Below are 18,027 nucleotides of genomic sequence, written 5' to 3' on the forward strand. Positions count from 1 at the left end.
AAAATCCTTTTGGCTTTCTTTTGTTTAGTGAAAATAGGTACTAAGGGACATACTTTGTTAAAGTGGAGTGGTGTAAGTTGAACTTCAGAAAAACAGGATACCTGTATTTGGTAAGTTTGGTGAATTAATGAGACAAAAATTCCTTAATTCTGAAAGCTAATGAAGATTCTCATTTTGTTGATTCTCTTGTCTCCAACCTGCATTCAGCCAGACTGTGCCTGTGTGGGAAGGAAAAAAAAACAGCATCTAGGGACAACCCTGTGTTCTGCTCACATTTTTTCTTCCATTTAATTCCCACAACAAACCCGTGAGGTACTTGTTACCCTCATCGTGACATAGACTCTTGGAAAGGTTGAGCCATTTTCCCAGTCCTAGAGCTGGTATTGGCAGATCCAGGGTTTGAATCCATGTTTGCAAGTCCACACACTTCATACTCTTCTGAATTGACCTTGACACTGTGTGTGTGTGTGACGTTTACTCTTGAACTGCATGGAAATACCCTTTCTTTTTTGCTCTTTCACTTGATCAGTCCCTCTTAAAATGGGGTTCTTTGTTTTAACCAAGCAAATCACTATTGTTTCTCTGGAGGGAGTTTTTCTTGTACTTACCCACTGTCATAGAAGGTCTTGGAGCTTTATGCCAATGTGATTGTTCTGAATCCATTCCCTCAGTTCTCTGTGTCCTTGTTTTCTGCTTTGTGTCGGTCCTGAGCGATGCACATTTGGGGCTGGGCTCTTTTGGGCTTCAGGTTTCAGTATAGGTCTGATGCTGACTTAATCATTCAAAACAGTGGTCCCTGATGAGCAAATGCTTTTTGAGGACCAGGACCTATTCTGTGACAATAAGCTAGTCTGGAATTTCTTCATAAAAGATCACATCTTAGGACTTAAATTCCCCGTGTTCTTAAGAAGAACAGACAGGGGCGCCTGGGTGGCTCAGTGGGTTAAAGCCTCTGCCTTCAGCTCAGGTCGTGATCCCAGGGTCCTGGGATTGAGCTCCACATTCGGCTCTCTGCTCCACGGGGAGCCTGCTTCCTCCTCTCTCTCTCTCTGCCTGCATCTCTGCCTACTTGTGATCTCTGTCTGTCAAGTAAATAAATAAAATCTTGAAAAAAAAAAAGAAGAAGAAGAAGAAGAAGAAGAGAAAATGCAGCCCTTTGGAAATACAGTTGTCTTAGTATATATCTTTGTATACCTGTCTGTAGTAGGGGTGTTACTGAGCCCTCATAATCCAGATGTGAACTTGGAGTTTTCAGTAGGGAGCAGAGTTTCTTTGAATCCCTCATTTTCTGGTTATCTCCTGGCTGACCTGTGGTCTGTGTGTCCAGTGTCAAGGTTGAGAGGTTTCCTGTACCATGTAATCATCCCACAAGGAGAAAGCCCCTTGACTGTGGGTGTATGTTTTTAGCAGTGAAGCAGGATGGGAAGTCAGAGTAGAAGTCCCAAAATGAAGTTCTGGGCCTTAGTAAAAGTCATAATCAATGTTTAAGCTGATTTTGTCTTTCTTCTTTACAAAAATATGGTTACCATTTCTTTAGGGATAAAGTCTATATTCCTTAGCTTGGCATTCTAGTCCTTCCGTGATTTTAACCCCTTTTCCTAGTCTTACCTTCTTTCTATCAAGCAATTGCCTACTGTTTGATGCTGGGTTCTCTGCTTTTGCATTTCTTTGCATCCTGTTGCTACTTCTAGAATACCTTCTCATGCCTGTTTACCCTGCCCTGCACCTCCTCTAATTTCACTTTTTTTATTAACATATAATGTATTATTTGTTTCAAGGGTATAGGTCTGTGAATCATCAGTCTTAACTGATTTCACTTTTAAAGCTCTTTTCAAATGCTACTTCCTGTTCTTCTTCTTCTTCTTTCTTTTTTTTTGGCGGGGGGTGGGGGGGACGATTCCACCAATGGCCGTAACTAGAATAATAGCCTGCTCGCACTCCTGTAGCTTTTCTGATCTGATCTCTCTGACATGTTTTGCCTTAATTTGCAAGTTTGTATACAGTAGTCCTTCTCCCCCTGCCCCCCATCCACAAGGGATATGTTCCAGGATCCCCAGTGGATGCCTTGAAACCACAGATAGCATTAAACCTGTATATACTATTTGTTTTTTCCCCATGCATTTAAATTACTCATACATACCAATGATAAAGTTTAATTTTTAAATCAGGCATAGTGAGATATTAATAATAATTACAAATACAGTAAGAGAGTTAAAACAATACATTGTAATGAAAGTTACGTGAATGTGGACTGTGTCTCAAAATATCTTAGTGTCCTCACTCTTCTTGTGATGATGTGAGATGATAAAATGCCCACGTGATGAGATGACATGAAGTGAATGACGTAGGCATTGTGACATAGCATTAGGTTACTACTGACCTTCTGACATTAAGGCAGAAGGAGAGTCATCTGCTTATAAACTGAGGAGCATGGCAGGCAACTGAAATCACAGGTAAGGAAGCACTTACTGTACCCAGATGAGATCCTTCTAACTTACATCCTCCTAAAGGATATGGAATGTGTATGTATAGTTCTTTGATTTCTTTGAGTACATTGATAGAGGAGTCTCAAATATTTGAGTAGGTTAGGCCATGGAGTATAGTAGTTGAGAGTTTTGGAGTCACAGAGACCAGGTTTCTTATATTACCATTCATTAGCTGTGTGACCATGGCATATTATTTAATCTCTGAATCTGTTTCCCCATCTGCAAAATAGGAATGATAATTCCTATTCATAGGATGATTGTGAGGACAATATGAGTTAAAGTACTCATAATAAGTACATAATAAAGTACCCCATAAATAACATACATAATTATATAAAAATAAAGTACATAATAAGTACCCCATAAATGAATGCAAAATGTGTTTACACTTATTTTGATGTAGTCAAAGATGAGTTTGGGTCTCCCATATTATTCTTGAAGAATGTTTCCATGTAAATAGTATTAGAAACCTTATCTGGAAAAGAGTGAAGCGCCCCTTTCTTCTATTGAATTTCATTTTAAAAATCAACTCGGAAAATTTCGTTAGCCTTAGTGCTCTGGTTGGAAAAACAAATTCTCCAGAGTCTGTGTTGGCTATGGCCTCATTTAGGAAATAGAATTTTAGGGAAATGGCCTCAGGAAAAGCACATGGATGTATAATCAGGACGCTCATGAGGTGGAGGTTGATGTGCCTGGTGGGCATATCATCCTCGGATGACACGAATGGTCGTCTGAGTCTGCTCCCACCAGATCTGAAAGAATGTAAGAGACGTGCTGGCAGTGACTTCATCCCTCCAACCCTTTCTCTCCGTATCTCAGGCTTGAATGGGTAAGATGAACAAGAACGCTCTAATGTTTTAGGGCATTTCTTCCCCATGGATGCCAGGGCCCCTCTCTCCATTGCTGATTGAGTGCCCACTGGACATTTCCCTTCTCGGCTGGGTGTGTTCATCAGCAGGACATGGTCTGTGCCCAGCACTACATTTGAGGCTGGCTTTGTCATTTCTCTTTAGGTTATTAGCCACCTTTCCCTGATACAGTCCATCGCCACCTAGTGGCCATAGGTAAGACTGCATCACAGAAACTAGATGAATGCTATGGGGGTATTTTGTTTGACTGTCAGATATGAACACTGTCTCTTTTTGCTCCTGAAAAAGTGCAGAGTTTCAGTCTGTAGAGTGAACAAAAGAACAACACTTGCTTTTCTTACCGTTAAGCAGTGGCACTAGGTTTAAAATGCCACTTGCAGACTGGGAAATGCCTGTCCCCAAGCATGGTTTCTGATAGGATATATTTTCAGCTGGCCCAGGTATGGGCAAAAAGAGAAGTGTCTCTGGAACTCTACCTTTGTCTGTTTTAGCTCCTGGCTTGGGGACAGCCTGGGGCTGGAAGGGCACACATAGTTGTGGCCAACACCAGATTTTTTTTTTAAAGATTTTATTTATTTATTTGACAGAGGACACAAGTAGGCAGAGAGGCAGGCAGAGAGAGAGAGGAAGGGAAGCAGGCTCCCTGCTGAGCAGAGATCCTGGTGGCTCTGGGCTTGATCCCAGGATGCTGGGATCATGACCAGAGCCCAAGGCAGAGGCTTTAACCCACTGAGCCACCCAGGCACCCCACAAGACATGTTTATAGCCCATTTCTCCTGGTGGCTCTTGCTACAGCTCTGTGGGAATCTTCCTCAACAGACAACATTAGGGGAGGTGATTCCTATATACACCAGCTTCAGCCAGACTTACCTAAGTTTGAAATTCCTCCTAATATATATCTAATCAACTTTTTTTTCCTAAATGAATTATATAATCGGGAATTTCACCTTTGATGAGTGCAGGGAGCTAGTAAAGAGCCCAGCTTCCCCTCCCACTTTGTGCTTTCTGTGACTCCTGCTCTCAGTCAGGTTATGTGCTAGCTTGTGAGGACGTAGTGGTGAGCATGAAGAGACACAGTTCTCACCCTTCAGGAATTTACTAGTTGGGGAGGTACTAATAGAATTACCACCTGAACAATATAAAATTGCTATGAAGAAGGAGGTACACACACACAAAAAGAGGTGCATAGGACTTAGAGTGAGGGGAGGGTAGGGGTTGGCCTGGTTACAGAAGTCAGAGTAGGCTTTTTAGTGGACTGAACTTCTAAGGACTGCAGGATGAGCAGGATGTTCAAGGAGCTGGCAGAACCTGGAAAGGGAGTTGGGGGCCTAGGCCCTGCAGGGCTTCTCAGACTTTGGGAGGGACTTTGATCTTGGTTTTTAGAACTCTGGAAGCCCTTTGCAGGATTCACTATTGGAGCTGACATGACTGAGGGGAGAACTGATTGAAAGGACAAAAGTGGGTTTCGGGGTCCAGAGCAGAGGCAGTTGCAGTTACCCAGGCAAATGGGGGCATTTGGTTTAGGGGTTGCTGATGGTGATAGGGACAAGTGAATAGAACTGAGATGCTTAGGAGGCAAGACAGACACACTTGGGAAGGATACCGTGCTACCAGGGGTGATACAAGGTGTGACTTTGACTTGTGTGGCAGGACAGATGGTGGCCCCCTTTGCCAAACTGGGGATGCAGGAAGAGGTCCTTGGTTGGCTGTTTTTTGAGAGCATAGGAGAGGAGAGTGAGTTTGATTTAGAGAGTGGTAACTTTACCTGAGAATGGGAGTTGCAGCCAAGCTGCAGTTTTGGAGACTCGTGTCCATGTTCCAGCCGTCACTGTGGGTCCTCTTATTGTGCCATCTCAGATGTTCCACTTAAGCCAACATCTGTGGCTTTGCCTAGTCAGATCAGTACAACATGTCTTGAGGGCCACCTCGTCTGGGCCTGTCTCAGACACTTACTATGTGTTATGCCAGGGAACCACTCATGCATGGATCTGGAATCATTCCAAATACAAGGTGATCAGGCACAGAGAGTAAATGTAATTGACTTTCAGAGAAGGGAAGGATTAGCTAGGATTGAGGACTTCAGTATTTGTGCTTTAAGCAGCCAACAGGCCATTCTTGTCACAAATACTTACCTTGGCAGTTGGACTTCATTAACTGTAATCAGTTTCTAAATCCAGGAGATGTGACCAAGGAGTAAAAAAAGTTTATGGATAGTTATATACAGTTCTGAAGAAAGGTAAGAGATGCGTGAAATAAATGTCATAGTGAGGTTACCTTGAGTCTTTCAGCATGGTATGTTTGTGTGAGCACATAGATGTTAAATTTCCCCCCAAAAGAAAATGGGAATGGCTTGACTTGTGGTACTGAGGTAAAACTTGTGTAACCTAAGGTAGAGCCTAACTTAAAAAAAAGGTATCAACCTTCTTTTACTGAAAGAAGAATTGGTATTTAGTTTACATTCTCTTAGCACTCTGTGTGATGAGTATCCGGGGGCAGAGCGTGGGCATCCACAGGAAGAGAATGGCATTTCCCTCTGTTCCCCAGTCAGCAGACACCTTTGAGAGTGGTCCCTCAGTGCCTAGACTTCTAGCTGCTTCTGTGTCGCTTAGCTGCCTGGTCTCCTCACCCAGAGGCAGAGGTGACTTAATTCGGTAAGGCAAATACTTGGCCTCCCCAGAAGCTGCCAGTTACGACTCCTGTCTGCTCTGGCCAGCATTCTGCCTTTCTAGCAACAGATGTTTCTGCATAGTAAATATCATTGACTTTTGGCGCCTTGCTCTGTCTTGTACTGAACATGAGACAGTGGGGTTATACAAGCAGGGTGTCGTGAAGCTTGGCATGCACTCAGCACCAGTACCAGCCTCTCTGTTTTCTGTACTCCTCTCACTGGCGTGTGCATTTTAGATTCCTGTTGGGTCACGGTGAAAGCTCCAGAAAGAAATCTCCCAATAGCTGTGTGGCAGAGTTGATCGTCAACATAAGATTCTACCGGTCATTTTGGGTTGAAGTAGACAAGAGTCCGTGTGTTTTAGATGTTCTTTTTGGTGTCTTTGTCATTGTCCCAAGTAACAGAGAGGGTTTTATCTTAACAGGGTGAGGCAGCATGGTGTATCCACATGCTACAGAGGCTGCAGAGGTTGATAGAGTCTTAGATCCCCATGTTTGAGCTGTGTGCTCTTACGTCACTCCTCTACTTAGCTGAGTTCTCAGCATAGGTAGTTCTGCTTATCTTCTCTGGCTTCGTCATTGCAGGATTCACACATTAGGGAAGAAGAGCCCAGCCTTGCCTAGACCTGAAGCTGACAGTGTACAGAGTGCTTGTGTAGTGTGTCTCCCTGGGTCTCCTGACAATCTGATGACCTAGGTGGGGCTGACAACTTATGTCAGGTGAGGCAAATAAGAAGTTAGGCCTAACCTAGGGGTAGTTACACTTCTAGGAAATGGTGGAGCTAAAATTTGAACCCAGGAGCCAGGTGAGGTTGGGGTGAGGGCAAGGGGCTAGGGAAGGGGCTGACCAGCCTACAACCAAAGGCAAGGCAAATATAAAAGCCAAGGTTCTTCAAAGCAAGCTTGAGGGATGCCTGGGTGGCTCAGTCAATTAAGCATTTCCTTTTGGCTCAGGTCATGATCCCTGGGTCCTGGGATCAAGTCCCACATCAGGCTCCTTGCTCAGCGGGGAGCATGTTTCTCCCTCTGCCTGCCTCCTCCCCTGCTTGTGTTTGCTCTCTGCCAAGTAAATAAATAAAATCTTTTTAAAAAAATAGAATAAAACAAGCTTGAACTGCTGTTCAAAAAACTGGGGAGTGGATGCTGAATGAGCAAAATACCTGTTGTCCTCCTACACCTTTACCAAGATTTCTCTCTCAGGCATGAGCCATTCAAGCCCATGGTGATTTCCTTTCCAGATATCAGTAATTGGGATTTTTAGTCTATCTAGCTGTACTCACTGACCTATAACCCAGCATGGACTCCAGACTAGCACTCATTACCTAATTCTTTTGTGAGGGGGAGAGGCCTCTTTATTAGCTTTGTGGGGCCCACATGACTTCTCAGGTTTATTTTGTGGTGGGGTGTGCTGTGTGTCTCAACAACGAAATAAGGTTACTTTCTGGTCATAAGCTAACAATTTCTGCTCCAGGTGAAATGGGTCCTCCTATGAAAAGGCCACACAAAGACCCTGTTGTGCAGGATTATCCACTCCTTGATCCTCATTGGTAGCTGCCCCTGGCAGCATAGCTTCTCTGTGCGTGTTGGGAGGTTTCCCAAGCCTGCCTTAAGTTTTACCTTTATTCCACTGTGTGGAGATGGTTGTCCAGCTTGAGTCCTTCTTGCCTATGGAGGAGGCACCAGAGGATTGTTAGGTGGAGAGAAGCAACTCTAGCCTTACTCTTGGCTCAGGCCTTTCTTTGTGATTTCTGATCAGAACATTCTAACTCCAGTGAGACCAAGCACAGCCATGCCCACATTCTATACCTGATACTTTTTGGCCTTCTTGGGGGCTTTGTCTTCCACTCTGAAAGGTGGTTTTTCCTTTATTTTATCCTGCCTGCCCATGGGCCTCCTGTCTTTCCTCCTCACAGTGTTCTGACTTTGAGATGTATCTGTTTCTTTCTTGACTTGCCAGGGAATGTCACCCTGGTATTCTTAGGGATATCTTCAGCTTGAGTCGGCCAGTTTTAGGAGATGCTGACTTCTCTGCCAGGATCTTTGGACTTTTGCCTAGGTCCATTGCATTAAAGTGACTGAACCAGGGAGAGACTGGAGAGTATTGGCTGGTGGCTCCTGGATTCTCCTTCTTCACTTCAAGTGTCTTCCTCTTTTGGTGCAGAGCAGAGGGCCTTGCATAAGCCATGATATCTTGGGATTCATGTCATCCAAGCCCACAGGAGGGTGGTTTTCGAGCAGGAGCCCCTGCTGTCTGTGTGGTAAGCCTGAGCCCCAGACCTGAGAACAGCAGGACTGCTTAGCTGGGCTCTTCCACTGGCCCCTACTGCTTGAGTAAGCTCTGGGATTGGCGAGCTGCACACTGGTGGTCAAATTTGTATACTGCCCTCCACACACATTATTCAGCATGCACTGAGCGTGATGCATTGCCGGGTACACAGAGAGGAAACAAACAAAACCAAAAGATGGAAAAAAAAATGACTCCCCACTTTAAGGAGCACATCTGGTGCTCCTTAGAAAGGAGAAGAGCTGAAGCCCATGTATACTTTTGTTCCATTAGATTATGTCGATCTGTGAAGCCAGAATCCTCCCAACCTCCTCCCTATATCTCATTAAAGCCAGTGCATGTTGCCAGTTATGCCTCCTATTTCCCTCCTCTGGGAATTTGGACATAATACCATTTCCTCTTCAATAAGGGAAACATCTATGAGGGTAATTTGAATGATTAGCCTAATCTGCAGGAAGGCTGCACATGGAATTAAGTTAAGCACATTTGTACCAAGCAGCTGTGTCTGTCAGGCCACTTAAAGGTACCTGGGTGGTTTTATACCCTTAACAGAAGCTGAGGGTTCAGGAGGGATCATTGGCTTTTAATACTGCCTTAAATGAAAGCTTATTTTTTAGATTCGACAAGGGTTTCTAAGAGCTTTCTTTATAGATAACATATGTGGGGTGTGTTTTTACCCCAACTCAGAACAGTGCCAGGGCTTTGTTCTTGTGGCAGTGGGGAACGCGATGACCTAGGGAAATGGTTCAGATGGGAATTTGTCATGCTGGCTGGCCACCGTCCTCATGAGGGGGAGCTGAGAGGGTTGTGAGAATTCGGTCTCACGTGCGCTTGAGGCAGAATGAGGAGTCCAGGAGCTCCTGTGCCACGGGAATGGGGCACTTCCGTGTTCTTTCTTCCCACTCCCTACCCACTGCCGGACCACAGGGGAGGTCGGTGGCAGGCTGCTCTGACACCCAATTCTTCCTGGATTCCCTCCTGTGACCAATGTATGTGACAGAACTCAGTATGTGGCTTGAGAAATTAGAACTGGGACTGGAATGGTTAAAGCAAAGTAACAGAAATAGTAATTTTTCAAGCCAGTAAGAATTTCATGTTAGAAACAGCTGTTCAGTATTTTGAATTTACGTTGTGTTTGAAATAGCCTCAAGACCAAATCTAGCTGCTACATTAGTAGAAGGACTAAAACATTCAGCAAATGTGAAAATCAATTTACGTCAGTAATTCATGTTTTTTACTCTTTTTCTTGCTAGGTTTGTCTTTGGCGAAGAGGAAATTTGCTGATTCCTTAAATGAATTTAAATTTCAGTGCATAGGAGATGCAGAAACAGATGATGAAATGTGTATAGGTAAGTCATAACCATGTGTCTGATAAGATGAGTCACTGTTCTTCATAACTGTCATTGTTCTTACTTAGCCTTTTTCCTGTGATAGGAAGTATCTAAGTGTCATAAATTAAGAAGTCCACACCAACAGTGGAGGGACCAAAGTGTAGGGAGGGTCAGGGGCCAGGGGGCTTCTCCTCAGAGTTCTGAGACCACTTCTCTCACCCTGGGGCCTGTAGGAGGCAGCTTGAAGGTTTGCAGTGGGGTTCTTCTCTCCACCCTCCTGTAATGTTTTGCTTCTGGCTGTTTTTGTGACTTTTCTTTGCCCTGGTACTATAGAACTTAGAGCAAGACCAGAAGACAGGTAGATGAGGAAAGAATTACAGGTTGCAAATGATAGTTTGTGGGCTGAAATCAGAATACAACCATGTTTTCTTTGGCACTCATTTCTTAAAATTGAATTAACATATAAATCAACTTTGTGTAAAGTTCTGGTTTTCCATCTCTTTGAAAACTGGAGACTCTGATCCGCTGTCCCCACATTCAGGTCTGACAGTTGTGGTATGGAGCTCCATAGCTGCCACTGCCTTCAGATGGACAGAGGAGCTTGCTGTCCAGCTCTCCTCCCTCTTTCTTAAACCAGAGGCTGAGGGAGGGTTTACTGTTGATTGCTGTACTGGTTCTCTTTTCTGCTTTTCTTTTACCTCCTGTGTTTTGCAGGTGGTGCTGAGCACAGAGGATTTGCAGTGTCAAGACACCTGTCTCTGGCAGGGTCTAGTCATTGCCCTTGAATCTTCTTACGTTGGGCATCTTGGTTAGCTACAGGGGTGAGCAAGGATTGAAAAGGTTGTCAAATGCTTATTGAATTCCTCTTGTCACATAGAGTACCCGGATCTGGGGTTGAGGGAAGGCCTCCGGGAGATAGCTGAGAGCAATGAAAATGCATCACTATAGTAACTTCTGGAGCTCCCAACATTTCGTATATGTCCTGAATATCCTCAGGGCTATTGCAGTTACTGCCCTTTGCCTTTGGGAATTACTCTATTGAGGACTCTCCAGGTCTGACCACCATGCTGCATTTTTATAGTGTATTATATTCACAAGTGGCTTGAGGACTCAGGAAGAAGAATCCAAGGAGAAGCCAGAGATGTGGCTTGCATTGCAAGCTATATTGGTTCAGTTGTGGTATCAGAGGAAAGTTGATTTCTGACTTAGTCCCACAACCCAAGTCGAAGAGGTCAGATCCTGGGCAGGAAATCCTTCAACTCCTACGCAGAACTCTGCCCTTTTTAGTCTGTAGTCTGGAAGCTGGCCAGCACCTCATCAGCCCTGGGTAGTCTCAGGAACAGGCAGGTCTTTGAAGGAAATCCTTTCCCAGCTAGAGTTCCAGGTGAAATTAACCTGCATTCGGGGGGTCATCCTGAATGGTTAATGATTAAAAGATAAGGGGAGCCTTGGGAAGCAATTGACTTTAGGATTCTGCATGTGCCGAGGGATTTCAGTCCACAACATAATAGCTATACCTGGAAAGGCTCCCAAAGGCCCATTTCTCTATGTCCCTTTCATGGTACTTTCTCTTTTCCAGCAAGGTCTTTGCAGGAGTTTGCCACTGTCCTCAGGAATCTTGAAGATGAACGGATACGGATGGTGAGTACAGCTGGGCTGCTTTTGCTCCCATACAGTGTGATCATGTCAAGAGATTTGTTGTCAGAAGAACTGGGTTTGAGTCCAGCCTCCACCACTTGAGTGTTTTGAGCTCTTGAGCAAGCCTCATCTTCTCATCTTTGCAGGGTTAGAAACATTTCGCAATTGTTAAGGGATTAGTGTGGATAATGTTAGAACCACGTTGTTGACCTCCCGAAGATTCACTGTAAGGTACACCCATAAGGAATGACTTACGGGTGGATCTTTTGAATTAATTAACTTTTGGGGGCCTCCAATTCCCTACAGGCAGAGTGGAAATGAAGGTGTCACACTCTGCTCCCTGCTTTCCTCATTTTGCTAAACTTATGCAAGACCTTTGAAGGGCACTCCTTCACTTTTTATTCCGAAACGCCTAACCCTAGTGCCTGCCCTCTAGTATGCACCCAGTATGTAGTGTATGGGCACGGAGTAAATGATGACATTTATAAGAGGTTCTTCAAAGGAGGCACTGTGCAAAATCAAGAATCAAATGCTGATCTCCAGGTTCTTAAGAGATACCTCCTGTATTCTCATTCTGATGTGGCTCAACATCAACAGATGAGGGATTCCGCATCTATAAGTTCTTTTGCATCCTCTTCTTATTGCTGAGATACCAAGAATGAAGCCTGATTTGAAATCCCCCTGCTGGCTGCATGCTGGTTTGTCCCTGGAAGGCTTGCCCCTAAGCTAGCAGTGCTACTGAGGCCTAGGAAGAGTCTATCAATGAAGATTTTCCCGCTCTTCCCATGCTAAAACTGATCATTTGAGACTAAGTCCACTATCTTAATCTGCATAGACTGCCATAACAGGATGCCGTGGGCTGGATGGCTTCCACAGCAAATACCGATTTCTCAAAGTTGTGGAGACTGGGTAGTCCAAGATTAAGGATCCAACTGATTTGGTTCCTGGTGAGGACACTTTTCCTGGCTTGCACATGGCCCCCTTCTTACTGTGTCCGTAAATGGGAGGGAAAGGGGACGGAATGGCTCTTCAGTCTTTGCTTAGAATGGCTTTAATCCCATTGTGAGGATTCTACCCTGATGACCTAATTACCTTCCAAAGGCTTCATCTCCAGATAGTGTTACACTGACGGTATTAAAGGATAATATGAGGCATATCATATTTTGTAAATTTTATTTGAACAAAAATTGGTTCATATTGGATAGTACCAAACTAGAAATATTTAGGAAAGCTCTATTGACAGAACTATAGAGCAAATACTTTTATAGAGAACATATGGAAGTAGCAAGGAAATTACATGATGGGCTATATCGCAGGCTATTGCCTTATTTGGGAAAGCCTAGTTGTTTCCATTTCTTAACCTTGAGGGATCTATAGCCTTGGATTTTGGTTGGCTTACATAGGCTGTTAGACCATTAGAGTCTCTTTGTTTAATTGATAGAGGTTAGGGCTTCCCCTTATAAATTTTCAGGAGATGCTGCTCAGTCCGTAGTCTTGACCAAGACATTATGTATGCATACATTGTAAATTTTAACCCACGTGATGATTCTGTGAGGTGGTATCTATAGCATCCCAGTGTCTAGATGAAGATCTTGAGGTTTAGAATGATTAACATGCCCAAGATCACATAGTTAAAAAACAGTTGCAGTCTGGATTCAAACCCAAATTTGTGTTAGACCAAAGAATGGGGAAATTTTGTTGAAATTCTCAATAGAGCAGAAGCTCTCACCTTCTGCCCTGCACAGAGAGACAGAAATAGTGTCTCTGTGTTTTCCTTGATTGCTCATTTTTGGGCGCTTGAACCAGAATCCGGAGGCTGGTGGCTGCAGCAGGGTTGGTGGTGGGTGGAGGCAGGGGGAAGCTTGTGTGTTTGTGCATGTGCTACTGCCTGAGAAAGGGAAGTGACTCTTTGGAGTCTGATTCTTGGCGGAGTCAGTATTTGTGGGTGGGGGGTGTGGTAAGCAAATCAAGCTGAATACTGGACAGATTGCTGTGGCCTATGGTAAGAGAACAATGACTGGATTATACTCTTCAGTTTGCCTCTGCAATTTTATTATTAATGTCAGTGAACTGAGTTTCTGCTGTGTGCGTCTGAGTATCTAGCTGTTGCAAGCCCCTTCTGTACCTCATCAGCTGAGCTCAGCTTTGAAAAGCCACACATTTTTGGGAAGCCTTCTCTGACTCCCTGGGGTATTTGGCCATGCTTTGTATTTTTTTAGTATCCAGCTCATGTCTCTGATTCTCCATTTACCACATTGTGTCAGATAATCATTGCATCTGTCTCGTGTTCTTGAAGAGCATAGAGTGGGTTTCTGTTCCCAGCATCAGTGTAGTGCTTGCAACTGGTGGAAATTACACAGTCCTAGAATCTTAGACCCAGAACAACCTTGTTTCTCACTGTCTGTAGTCTTTCATTGGCCACATGGGAAAACTGAGGTCTGGTGAAGGCAAATAGCAAGCAGTAGAAGGACTGGGACAGGGTCTTGGGCATCCTGGTTCCCAGGTGAGTAGGTACTGCTTTTGTGTATTTAGCATCTCCTTAAGGCTAGATTCTCAATCATGGATGCCCATTGAAACAACTTGGGAAGTTTAAAGTATACTGATTCCTAGGATGAAGCACAGAGATTCTGATTTTATTGGTTTGAAGTGTAGCCTGGACATTGAGGTTTTTAGAAGCTTCCCAGGTGAGCCTGACATGCAGCTTAGGGTGAAAATTAGTGGCTTAGGGGCTCAGCATACCACTGTGAGCTTTGAAGACTTACCCTTGATTTGTGGAAGTTTTAAACAAGTGAGCCCATTAAGCAACATCAAATAATAATAAAAATCAAACAAGTTAAACATTGCAACCCTCATGTTAAAATGCTCTCTCCCTAGATAAGTGCTCTCAAAATTGAGAAAAAAGCAAATGGCAATAAATTTGGAGACCTGCCACCTTTTATTCCTCCTATTGCTCAGTTAGTTCTTGGCTGTGTCCATCTTTGGCTTCTGGCATTTACTCTGTTGGTTTCATTGTGATGTATATGCATGTGATTTAGAAAAATAATGCTTTGTTGTATCAAGATTCCTGAAATAATTAATTGAGTGACAAGTGAGCAGTGAATGATTTAAAAGGAAAGATTGTAAAATATTTTACTGCCTTAGAATAGACCATAGATTCCTAGAGCTGGAACAATCCAGCCTACTCATTTTGCAGATTAGGAAATTAGAGCCCAGAGAGGTTAAATACTTTGCCTGTGGTCACACAGTTGGCAGCTAGTCAAGAAATAATTCATTCACTCCTGTAGTCATTGAAAAATAATTCGAGTGCTTCTTTGTTTCAGCACTCTTCTGTATTTGGGGGGAAATGGTAGGCAAGTGAACATTTATGAGGTAGTGGTATGTGTGTGTGTTTGCAGAGTGGTAAATTAGAAAACTTTATCTGGCCTACATCTTCTGAAGAAAACACTTGGTGGCCTGGTGAGAAGTTTCTTTGGAATATGCAGGTGATCATGGAAGGCCTTCTTAAAGTGGTGTCCTTTAAGCCAGTACCTCAATTAGAATAATAAATGAGTCGTTCATGAGAGCATTTGGGGATCAAGCATGTGAGGGAATGTCTAAATGCAAAAACCTGGAAATAAGCCTAGTTTTGTGCATTTGAGGTACATGGGGGCGATGGTATGGTTGGCATCTAGGATCTGATGGAGTGAGTGGTGGGGGAGGTTGAGAGGTAGCCAGTGGTCTGGAGGTGCAGATGTCCTGATTCTTGTATTGGTAGGAATACACAAAGTCAGACTTGGAAGGTTTTCATGCCACCCCATGTCCAAAGATGTTTCTTGCTCTTAATCTAGACTCAGTGTTGATCTGCCTAAAATATATCTACCTAAATATAGCTTGGGTGAATGGGCATTCATAAGATATACCTGAAGCTGAAATTTAGATCCTAACCTGTCATCAGTTCCCTTCTACCTTTACATGGTTAATTATATTTTTCAAATACTTGTTTTTATTATTGTTAAGATTTTTAATTTATTCATTAGAGAGAGTAAGTGAGCAAGAGCACAAGCAGTGGGGAGGGTCAGAGGGAGAGGGAGAAACAGACTGTGGGGCTTGATCCCAGGTCCCCGGGATCATGAGCTGAGCCAAAGGCTGACACTTAACCAGCTGAGCCACCCAGGTGCCCCAGAGGTACTCATTTTTTTAAAAAAAGATTTTATTTATTTGAGATAGAGAATGACTGGGAAAAGGGCAGAGGGAAAGGAAGAAGCAGACTCTCCACCGAGCAGGGAGTCCAATGTGGGGCTCAATCCCAGGACCCTAGGATCATGACTTGAGCTAAAGGCAGATGCTTAACTGAGTGAACCACCCAGGTTGCCCCAAAAGGTACTCATTTTTAAGGAATCAGTCACACACAGGAAGAATTCCATGTTTTGAGATGATGAGTTTGATCTGACATGCTTTCTGTTCAAGTATTGTGAACAATTGACACATGCAACAGTATTGCTTACTCAGTTTTAAAAAAAAAAAGATTTGTTTTAGAGAGCTTGAGAGCATGGTAGGGGAGGGGCCAGAGAGAGGGGGAGAGAATCCTCAAGGAGACTCCCCACTGAGCACAGAACCTAATGCCACTGGGCCCCAAGATCATCACCTGAGCTTAAATCAAGAGTCAGACGATGGGGTGCCTGGTTGGCTTAGTGGATTAAGCCTCTGCCTTTGGCTCAGGTCATGATCCCAGGGTCCTGGGATCAAGCACCATATCGGGCTTTCTGCTCAGTGGGAAGACTGCTTCCCCTTTGGTCTCTGGCTGCCTCTCTGCCTACTTGTGATCTCTCTCTGTCAAATTAAATAAAAGCTTAAAAAAAAAAAAAAAGAGTCAGATACTTAACTGACTGAGCCACCCAGGCGCCCTGCTTACTCAGATTTTAAAGTGAGAGGCATTTTGTGCCAAAACTGCTAGAATTCTTAACTGATATTTGCTTTTATGTGTATGTGTCTACCCCATTCCCCTGCCCTGTTTTTCCTCACCAGATTGAGAATGCCAGCGAGGTACTCATCACTCCCTTGGAGAAGTTTCGGAAGGAGCAGATTGGGGCTGCCAAGGTGAGAATTATGCAAACCTTGCTCTTGGATTTTAGGGCAGCCTTGTTTTTGGATTTTATATAGTGGTTCACCAGTTACTCACAAGTGTCTAAAGTAAGACTTCTTGGTCAACCCCAGAGCAGTCATTCTAGTATTTTGTTACCTAATTGTTTTTTGCTAGTTCATAAATTGTGCAAAGGTAGAAACCATGCCTCCTTGTGTTAGCAGATACCTCTGTGCTTGGACAAGGTGGAGTTGTACTTACTGCAGAGTCCAGGGCTCAGAGCCTAGACCAGGGAGTTGCAAAATGGGCCCTGAGGGCCTCACGACCCTGTTGTGAGCTCATTTTTGCTGAGTGAAAATGTGCCCTTTGTTGCCAGATCTTGAAATTTTTCAAGAGAAAGTTGAAACGGCAAGAAAACTCTGCCGTTTCTTCTTTGAAATGTCCTGGTTTAAAAAAATATTGGCAAACAATTTAAAAGTACATATTCCACATGGTGCAGGTCAAAAAACAGGACTGCTTCAACTTCTATGTCCTGGTTTGTTACCACTGACCAGGAGGGACTGCAGCTGAAATGTGGCTGGCTTGCAGCAGAAATTTCTCTGAGAACGGTGCAAAGGGAATCTTGTTCCTTTTCAAAAGATGAATTCTTCACGGTTCCCCTGTGCTGTGAGAAATCATAGGTAACCCTAGCTGGTTTGACTGGTAGTAGTAGGGTGTTAGAGGCCACCTGCAAAGAAGGTGTTTGCACTGGGATCAGTGAAAGCAGGAGGATTTACCAGATACTCTTCCTCTTTTTCTGGAACCCTGAGTTCTTCAGCCGCAGTCCTGTGCGCCACCTGCAGGTGGTTTTGGGCAACATCACTCTGACGTGTAATTCACTCCTCTGTGAAATGGCCTTGAGAGGTAGATGCCAATAGGTGGGGAATAGGTAACTGCAATGTAATGAAGTGGGATCTGTCTCCCAACCCCACCTCCTCACCTAAGCACATGAGCTTCTGAAAATGAATGCGGTTAGGGTCTGAAAAAATGATGTGCTGTTCAGTGAACGTTCTTCAGAGGGATGGTTGACTGTAGTTTGAAGGATGGACCACAGCAAAGATTTTTCTTCCAGTTCTGTAGCACTTTCTACTAAATGACACTTTACATTTATGAAGAAATTAAAGCTCATGGGTTTTGTATCAGAGATTAAGGAATGTAAAATTAAAAGGGAGTCTTGTTCCATAAAGAGTTTGTTCAAGACTTTGAATTTGCCATGAGTGTCCCTCCCAAGTTCTCATATTTGTAGGCCCAGTAATCAGGCCTTCCCCTTAGTGGCCTTGGGACCTGTGCTTCCTACTCATGATAACATATGGCAGTGGCTCTGGGGATGCTGAAAAGCTTAGAGGCCGCAGTGGAGCCAACAGACCTCCTTATCGAGCGAGTCCTCTTTCCAAGAGTCTTTCCTGCCTCTGAGCATGGATGCTTCTTATTCTGCCCTCTTCCCTCAGTCCCTGGTTTTGGGCATTCCCACAGTTGCCACGGAGGTAAAGCAGGAGTCTGAGAGGCCTCATTTTGGGTAATACCAGTGATTGTAACGACAGGACCAGTTATTCTTCTGGGCATGGGGTGGGGATAGGGCTGTAGAGGGTGAGAAGTAGAAGAATGAACGAATTTGAATAAAACCATCACTCATCAAAACGTGTTGCCTCTCATA

The 18,027-nt window shown here is 44.0% G+C and overlaps 1 protein-coding gene across 5 annotated transcripts in view; it reads left to right on the forward strand.

The window, feature by feature from the left end:
- Positions 1-18,027, forward strand: part of ARHGAP26 (Rho GTPase activating protein 26) — a 414,796-nt gene that overhangs the window by 93,838 nt on the left and 302,931 nt on the right. For all 5 annotated transcript variants that reach the window (XM_059417816.1, XM_059417817.1, XM_059417818.1 and 2 more), the window contains 3 exons: positions 9,560-9,655; positions 11,217-11,278; positions 16,280-16,351. In XM_059417816.1, the coding sequence (XP_059273799.1) occupies positions 9,560-9,655; positions 11,217-11,278; positions 16,280-16,351 (230 nt within the window). The remainder of the gene's footprint in view (positions 1-9,559; positions 9,656-11,216; positions 11,279-16,279; positions 16,352-18,027) is intronic.

The sequence above is a fragment of the Mustela nigripes genome, chromosome 12 (assembly GCF_022355385.1).
Source record: "Mustela nigripes isolate SB6536 chromosome 12, MUSNIG.SB6536, whole genome shotgun sequence".
Lineage (NCBI taxonomy): Eukaryota > Metazoa > Chordata > Mammalia > Carnivora > Mustelidae > Mustela > Mustela nigripes.